Source organism: Perissodus microlepis, chromosome 1, assembly GCF_051167445.1.
Source record: "Perissodus microlepis isolate ML-2025 ecotype Zambia chromosome 1, ASM5116744v1, whole genome shotgun sequence".
Lineage (NCBI taxonomy): Eukaryota > Metazoa > Chordata > Actinopteri > Cichliformes > Cichlidae > Perissodus > Perissodus microlepis.
This window is the reverse complement of record NC_140461.1, coordinates 23,168,115-23,177,081: the sequence shown is the minus strand read 5'-3', so window position 1 is coordinate 23,177,081 and position 8,967 is coordinate 23,168,115. Positions and strand designations below refer to the sequence as shown.

The following is an 8,967-nucleotide window of genomic DNA, read 5'->3' as shown; positions in this document are numbered from 1 at the left end:
TAAAGATGGAGATGGAGTGATGCAGCTGAAAGAAGAAGAATTAGTAGAAGAGGTGACTTTAACATGAGGCCAGAGTTGTTTAGTAATGTTTTTGTGTGTCACTGTTGTAATATACTTGCATAATCTTCATGGTATGTCTAGATTTTTTGGTGATATGTCAACATTTGGGATAATGGCTCTGTGTTAATAATTATTTAATAACAATGGATCAGTTTCATTTTCTGGGCATGTAATCTTAGAATATTCCCACATTTGAAAAAGACAAGAGAGAACAGCAATGAATACTTCATTTCATGTTTTAATTACACAGTTACATTGTTCAACACAGACAATAACCTGAATTAGAATGTTTTACAGCTTCACACATCCAACAGAGCGAACAGTTAAAGAGCGGTATTAGCAACAGGGAGGAAAGCATGCAAGAAATAAATACAAATAAGAATTGAATTCTTCTGGCACAGTTTACTTCATCTAAAAATGGCAACAGGACCGTTTGAAGAGGGAAATTAAACAAAAGGGAAAAGATCTTCAAAGCGCCATCCTTTCCTACAGAAACATGTTTTTCTGTAATAATGTATTGCACATTACAGTATAGAATGCTTCCCTACACATAAAAAGCCATAAACCTTTATTCAGTTTATGTAAAGATAAAAACAAGACCATCCTGAGCCATGGCTTTTGGGAAAACAAGTTCTGTATCCACTGTTTGCCACCTTAGCTTTCTACTGTAGCTATATATTGGAGCCTGTTTCACAGGAAGGACAAGTCAGCGTCACATCTGATGAGCTTTGAAGCTTCTCTGGTTGGAGTTGGGAGGAACAAACACCAACCTGCTAATATCTGTCTTCTCTAAACATGTGTTTTGCCCATATCATGTACATAGTTAAACAAATAAGACACATGGCCAATGCAAAGTGTTTGGAGACCCTTGGATGGTATTCACAACAGCAGAGCCCTTATGTGTTTGCCATATATAATATCTTCACAGAGAAAAGTAAATGACACCACAGCACTAATGCACTAATTGCATTTGTTTCATTACCCCAGCTGATCTTCTGTATCCTACTGTCCACTGAACCCAGGAGGAGTGAAGGACAATTTTGCTCTTTCCTGTGCAGATTCGAACTGCAGTCTCATATCTCACGCAATCAATCACAGCTGACGTTCTCTACTGCTGGGACATAACACAAAAATTAGAACCAAAGCGAAATTGAACTGAGATGGTTGTAGCTTTTGGTTGTGTTTTGGTCATTTATAATGGTCTGTTGGGTTTGGCTTTGTTTCGTTTATCTGAGGGCTTACTCACAGACATGGAGGCACACACACAAGCAGCGCGCTCGAAAGATGAGCGGAACTGCCGCCACAATGTTGCGTGGATGTGGATGTTATAGAAAAACGTGTCACCGTACTGCAAAAAGCTGCTGCTACATACTGTGAATCAAAGTGCCACTGTACACGGCCTGGGATGTTTCATTAAAGCTCTGAAGGTTTCAAGTAGTTTGTACAGAGACATAAAGAAAAAAAGACTTACAAAAACACACACACACAACCATATGCACACACATGCACACACACCATGCATTCATTTTTATCTCTGCAAGGCTTTGTGACTGTAAGAACACGCAATCAGTAGGCTGTTTGAAAGGAGAGGCTTCTATTATTTTTACAGAAGCACTTTTCAGTATGTAGACAACAAGCGCTTTGATTGCTTGAATAATAATTCTACACTTCTGAAACTCAGCCAGTTCATTGAGGGCGGTCTTCACTCCTGGGCTCTGAGCGTGTGTATTTCAGACACTTTGGTTAACTGGTGTAGCTGAGCTCTAACCTTTATTACTTCTGGTCTGCTGATTCACACCATTTCAGAACCTACTATGGCAATACAGGAGTACTTTGGTCTGTGCTTTTATTGGTTTTGGACAACAAATGGCATGTCATGGTCAATTCTCTGATTGGTTTGGTAATACGGAGGTCTGACTGCATGTGTGCCTGTTACTAAATTCTAGCAGTATCAGTTTTTTAGTGGGATGTGTTTTAAAAAAATGAAAATGAGAGACACTAGGGTCTGAGAGGAATAAATGGATTTAAACATTATGAGTAAAGACAGTTCTCTACAACGCTATTTCCTTTTATGACGACTTTTGAGCGGGCATGTGTGTGTGTGTGTCCATGTCTGCTCTCAACCCAGCTTTTCAAAGTCCAGGTCAACCTCTCCTGGTGGTTAGCTGTATGGTCACAGGAGGTAGCTAGTGTGAAGGGAGGGTTGTGAGCAGTGGTTTGTGGTAGTAGTGGAGGAATTCGACATCAGGGTAAAAGGAACAAGTCACAGAAAAAGAAAATAGGCTGAGGTCAGCGCCTTAACATGGTAATTCTAACACACATACATAAATGCTACACATGAATGAAGGGGTACCTTGCAGCTTATGTCATTTGAAATATGGTCTCAGATAGTCAAAAAAAAAAAAATCAATCCAACAAAAACTAAAAAGTAACAAAGAGTTTTTGTTTTCCCATGCCCCAACTGCAAAAACAAAGTTACTCTTTTTTCCCCTTTTGGTCCAAGCAAAGGACGCCAAGCATGTAAGCTATACAATAATCAATATAAAATATGCACACACAGTTTTTCAAGGCTTTTTGACTGTTTAGTATTCTCGTGTTAACCTTATTGCTGAGGCGTGTGGGAAAGCCTGGAAAAGAAAAAACAGAGCGAAAGAAGTCGTGCTACTCTCTTGGCCTGAAACTAAAGACCTGCCCCCCACCCCACCTCCCACCCCCAAGTCAGCAGCTTATACTCAAATTGTGTCTTTACAAATGAACAATAAGCAGCGAGGAGTAAAGAACAACATTTTAAAGATTGGGTATCAAATTAGATTTGTCATGTACTGTAGCTTAACACTGGCGTATCGCTTAATCCTGCACCATGGGAGAAACAAACACTGTTAACCACATGCACGCAGACTGATGAGGACCAAGAGAGAGAGGATCACTACAGGGGCGCTGGAGCTAAACGGCTGGTAAGAAACTGAGTGCTTGACGTGATGTGTCAAGTATGACATTTCCAAAGATTGGTGTAAATGAGAAGAAAAAAACAAACTAATTGAGTTACCACTGAGCCTTTCTATTAATACACACTGTTGAGTCACCTACTGCAGGATGCAGAGGTGTTTTGCCACTGTTGCCAACAGTTTCCTCCACTCAGAGTCACATGACACTTTGATTTGAGTGAAAATTGAAAAAGTGTTTAACTTGTATGAGAGAAAAAAAAATTTGATCAATTTTAAAAACAAATGTACTGTGAAAAAAAATCTGGACATTAAACTTTAAAGGTTTCTGTTATTTGGCAAACACATTTTTGGACCTCTTTAAATACTATGTACATTCACATTAAGTTACTGATGTTACTTTAAATATATTTATATGTATCTATATTATATGACACCCTATGGGCAGTTGCTGAGGTTCCATTCAGTAGCTGAATTCTCTTCATATTGCACCTCCGTCCTCTCACTGTCTTACAATGCGAGCAATACAAAATATTCTACAAGAGGGGTTTCCATCTCATTGATATAGATTCAACAAATCAAACAATAAGTACAATGCAGGCCTTCCTCTCATAAACATAAGCGTCCTTGCTCTGTCTTCACTGCTCAACCCGAACTCAAAGGAGGAAAGTGAAAGGTAGCAAAACAAAAACAAAAGTCAGTCTCTCCGGATATACACAAGGGCAGCACGTGTGGACATCAGCAACAAGAGACATTATTGAAAAATGAAAAGAGGAACGATATCTACAAGCGGGTTCAGCCCTACCCGTGGGACTTGCTTTGTGGCTCTCTGTCCAAAGCCAGCGGAGGGGTAGGGCACACGTGAGTCAAGTAGTTGGGGAAGAACATGGAAGGGAGGAGAGGGGTGAGGGGAGGTAGAAAGAGAGAGGAGAACAAAGTCTACACCACCCTTTTTTAGGCTCTGTCTTGTGTTTGTCATGCTTTGGAAAAGGAGGGAGTGAATGTAAAGGTAATTCCTTCAAAGATCTCCTCGCTGTGGAGCGTAAATTAAAAACAAAACAAAAAACAACAAAAACTTACAAACAATCCTTCCACGTATCTCCATAGTTTGTAATGCCATCTTGGACAATGTTTTCAAGCTTGTGTTGAGGTTTTTTTTTTCTGTTTCGGCAGCTCCTTTGCCATGTACACACCATCGTCTCCTTTGAGGCTGTGTAGCTTTTTTCGTTCCTCTTTGTCCTCTCTACCATTTAAACAAAAACACACTGTTGCAGGGTTTCCATCTATTTCATTAAGTCTTTCTTGTAGGTAAGTTCAGAGCATTGTCCATATTCACTAGTCTGGGCCGTCTCTGAGGAATCGCTGTACTTTTACCCAGACTGCAGGAGGCAGCTGCACATCAAAGCAGGTCACAGTTTGCTGTCTCTGGGTCCCGTTTTGCAGCTCCTCTGCAGCCCGGTCGTCTCAGGGCTGGCTTATCTGCTGAGGAGGTGATGTTGCTTTGTGTTTGGTTACAAGATGAGTGCTTCTCTTTATCGCTTACTTACTCACTTTGGCAGTGTAATACAAAGGTTTGGATCATGTTATTTTTCATCTTTGAAATCATTTGGGTTCATAATGGTGCAGAGAGGTGAGTCCGGTGTAGATTTTCTTGGCTCGCTAGCAAGGTAGTTAGCAGTTCAAAATGAAGTTATTTTTTTCATATCATTATTGTTATCATAATCAACGTCAGCATCATTGCTATTATTCTTTATTTAGAATATTTGGACTTCTCTTTGTTTTCCCTTAAAGCCAGAAAGCAACTTTTAATAAATACTAAGCTGTGTTTCTGAGGAATTAATCGCATCCCAACTTTTACCCCTTCCCTCAAAAATAACAAAAAAGGTATTATGCTCCTTGCCTTTCTCCAATGGGATACTAGAAAAAGTCCCACATCTGGGAACTGTTTGGACTGTTAGTGCACATCTCAGGGCTCATCTCATTGGTGCTAAATTAAAGGGAAATCCTATCCAGGTGCTAATCGGCCTAGTCATCCCCCATTGATGCTGCCTCCTCACAGCCCTTATAGTGGACATTATTTACCATGCTTACGTTACTGAGGGCAAATCTTCAAGTCAAAGCTCATGTTCTCAGCAAACACGTCTGATATGTTTCTTCAACAGAGAAAGGAGACACTGCACTCGTCATGCTTTACACTACATTGAACCCCAGACCACAATCTTTGTATCTGTGGCTGTGAAAGAGAAAGTATTCTGGAGGAAGGTGAGGAAACAAGTCCATCATCAGGTTAAAGAGAAGATGTTAAAGATCGGGATATAAGGGAAATAAGAGGTAAAGGAGGGGACTGGAGCAGTTTGCGATGAAGATTCCTCAGTTTGGTTTTGTGTGGAGTGTGAGCGCTGTCACTTCGGTATGCAGGGAAGGGACGAAGTTCAGACGTCAGCGAGAGGTGGCATCCAGTAGTGCGGGGGTGGCTGGAGTTGTGGAGCGAGAGGCACTGCTGGAACTGCTCTCTTTGGGGCTGGCAGAAACACTTCCGCTGCCGCTGCCAGCCCCTCCCGCAATACTGCTCTGGGCTGCGAGTGACAGGGGTCCTGGAGGAGTGCGCTCGGAGTGAGTTGGGGGCGCGCTGGAGGAGGCGGAGGAGCTGGAGGAGCTGGAGGAGGGGGTTCCTAGAGGGACACTGCTGCCCCCTGGCAGCCCCTGAAGGCCTTGACCACAGACGTGGTGGTGCTTCTCCCAGTCTTTGTGTTGGCAGAAGGAGCCGCAGTAGCGAGCTGTGTTGCAGCCGCTGCACGTCTCGCTGGCTTTCCTCCCACAATTCCAGCAGCTCTGTTGAGACAGTAGGGAGAGAGTGGGTCGATAAAAATAAGTCTATTTTGTACTCAACCAAACAGAGTTTACACTTCCTAACGCTGCAACAAGAGTCTAGATTTGCCAGCAGGAAATATGTTTTTTCTCCACTGCATTACTTTAATATGCAGCTTATTTTTCCCAAAAATATTACAGTATCGTTACGATGTAACACAGTGTGCCGTTCGGGTGATATGAAAATAAAACAACAACGATATTATACCACAAGACTGCACAGTAGGTATGTTCCTCAAAGGCATCAGCTTTTACATTTTTTAACTTTATTCATCAAAAACAATGCATTACCGTTCAGAATGTACTGTATTTTTAAAACAATTTCTCACATTGTACATGTTAAAACCTAAACTAAGTAGCATTTACAAGCCAGTTTGTGTGTGTCATCCACAATTTGTCTGCTCCTCTTTGCATGGGGATTCGATGTTATGGATTTAATTCTTGGTCCAAGGCCACTGGTTTGTGTTACTAGCAGGTGGTGGTCAACTGCTCACTAATGGCCTCAGCCTGGCACTCTGCTCCAACCATCTGGGTCTGTCTGCTTTTATTTACACAGACAACTGGACTGCTTCTGCAGTAATGATGACAACATGCTGCTGCTGCACCAAACCGAGAGAAGCCAGCTGCATGGATTACACAATGCAAGGTAATGTCATGGTCCTGAGTCTGTCGACTCAGTGTTTTGTGTTTCTTTATATTATTCTATGTTCTTGTTTATTCTGTTATATCTTTTGTTAAGGTTTGCCATTTGTTAGGGTTTTGTTCTATGCCTGCCTGCTCCCACTTCTCTGTGTTCCCTCTCTGTCCATGGTGTCACACTGTATGCCCGTGAGTCTGTCTGTTAAGTTCAGTGTCTTGTCTGGTTCTCTGTGTATGTGAGTGTGTTCAGTTTACGTTTCCCCTGTCTCGTCAGCTCTGATTTCTCCCAGGTGTGTTCCCCTCCTGTCTCTCATCTCTTGATTATTGCTGTGTGTATTTAAGCCCTGTGTGTTCTCCTGCCTGTTGCAGTTATTTCCCTGCATCACCCTATGTTGGTTCCCCGAGTCTCCCTGCGTCTCCATTTCAGGTCTGCTTGTGTTAGTTTTTCCCAGTTTAGTTAATCTTAGGTTCAGCACTTGCCACCTCCTTTGCTGTTTGTTCTATCTCCGTCACAATAAAGCTCACTCTCATCAAAGTCAGTGCTTGCATCTTGGGTCCTACGTGCAACCTCCACTCGTCTGCCACTGCGGACGTGACAGGTAAGGGGAGTGGAGCAAAGGGTAATGGATCAAGAAAGCCTTGAAACAAAGGGCCTGATGAGTGATTAAGGAATTTAAAGTTCCAATGAGAGGAGGATGAGGCAATATGTCGGTAGGGGGTCTATGATACTCACTTCACTGGAGTCTTCCTGCTGGTTGATGACTGTTAATGCATCCTCGGAGGCTTGCCTCTTGGCTTCGGCCAGTGCCCTCTCCATTTTAGAGCGCTCAGCAGAAATCATCTCATGAGCCTTCCTCTCAGCATCTGACACTGCTTTCTGCAGCTCCGACATCGCCTGTCGCTTCACCTCATTCACTGCCTCCTCTGAGAGAGAGAAAGAGAGAGAGTGTTAGTGCTTATGGCCATCGTCCCATCCAGCCTGCTCTGTCTGTCATCCTTTATTAAGGCTCTTTAAGCTGCCGTCTTGTTGTAACGCGGCAAACAGATGTACATCATCCAAGATTTAAAACTTTATGCCAGGAGAAGTGTGAAAAAAAGAAAAGAAACCAGACTTCAATAATTTATTCAAACACGTCTGGTCACAATCATTTTCAGAGCTGACAACAGCAGATGTCACCAACTCGGTTGTTCATCAAGCACCCTGAATGAATTGTCATCCTATCACAAGAACAGTTTTACCAGAAACTGACAAGAGTTTACAGTAAAGGGCGAATAATTTTCCCCCGCAGCCGGCACACATATCTCCACCGGCTGACTTCCTACAATGTAGGCTTCATCACATGGTCTTTTGTTTTTCCAGCAGGAGTCCACCATATGAGTAAGGAGGCTTTGTTTTTATAACAGGCAGGTGGGTAGACTCCTTTCCAGATGGCAGTCGAAAATAGAAACTTCCTGTAGTTCCTTCTCAGTAAGAAGCAGAAGTGATTACATTTTGTGGTCTTTCATTACTGGCCTCGCAGCACACAACATGTTTTCCCGTAGGACTTCATTCGCCTTGGAAATACTTTGCCAAAAACACACTGTTTAGCATTCAAATGCTAATGTGGTATGTTGCGATGACAAGATGTGAATTCCTCTAACATATTTTCTACCAGCAAAGACAGCAATATTTTCATACATTGAATAATATTTCTCCAGATAACCCACATGAGCCAATTATAGCAACGTGCGCACACGCATAAAGACACAAATGACACCCTAAAGTGGATTGCTAGGCGGGTTAGACGACGCAGTTCTCTCCCCTGCTCAACATTTCCTCCAGTCAGTGTTTGTTTGAAGGGGAACTCATAAATAACTGTCACTTTTCCTCGCTGCTCCACTCCAGTTGTTTCAAACTACTGTGCAGAAAGATAGGGAGTGAGGGGGAGCCTTATCCACACTTTGCTGCTGTGTACATGCGCATGGCAGCGTGTGCATGGAGCTCTATGTGAGCTTGTGTGAATTCAGCGCTCTTGTGCTAAAAAAAGTTTGCATTCTGTCAACGCTGTACACATATAGTTACACTTAAGGCACACATGTCTATGCTGTCCCACATCCTGTCATTCCCTCACTACCTTCATTTTATTCCTACTCCCCCCCCCCCCCCCCCCCCCTTACACCCCTCCTTCTCCTCCTCTTCTTTCTTCTCTACCTTGCAAACACTATCTGCATTATTCCAAGCTTCTCAATTATCTGGCCTAATGCATGCACCACTAAGATTAGTTTGCAAATTTAATTAATTCTTATCAAGGAGACTGCATAGCAGATGCTGGGGCAATTAGCACTTAATGGAAAACACGGGGGCAGCAATATTAACATTTTAATTCTGCAGGGATTTGGCAAGTCCCTGAGATGTGTTATTTCTGTCCGCTTTTTCACACTTCAGATCTTATTTTTCAAAAGCAATGCAGTCTCTCAA

The 8,967-nt window shown here is 42.5% G+C and overlaps 1 protein-coding gene across 6 annotated transcripts in view; it reads right to left on the bottom strand.

The window, feature by feature from the left end:
- Positions 1-278: 278 nt before the first annotated feature.
- Positions 279-8,967, bottom strand: part of cbfa2t3 (CBFA2/RUNX1 partner transcriptional co-repressor 3) — a 41,564-nt gene continuing 32,875 nt past the window's right edge. For all 6 annotated transcript variants that reach the window (XM_084936112.1, XM_084936120.1, XM_084936137.1 and 3 more), the window contains 2 exons: positions 7,243-7,433; positions 279-5,834 (listed from right to left, as the gene is read on the bottom strand). In XM_084936112.1, coding sequence (XP_084792238.1) covers positions 5,442-5,834; positions 7,243-7,433 — 584 coding nt within the window. In that variant the 3' untranslated portion in view covers positions 279-5,441. The remainder of the gene's footprint in view (positions 5,835-7,242; positions 7,434-8,967) is intronic.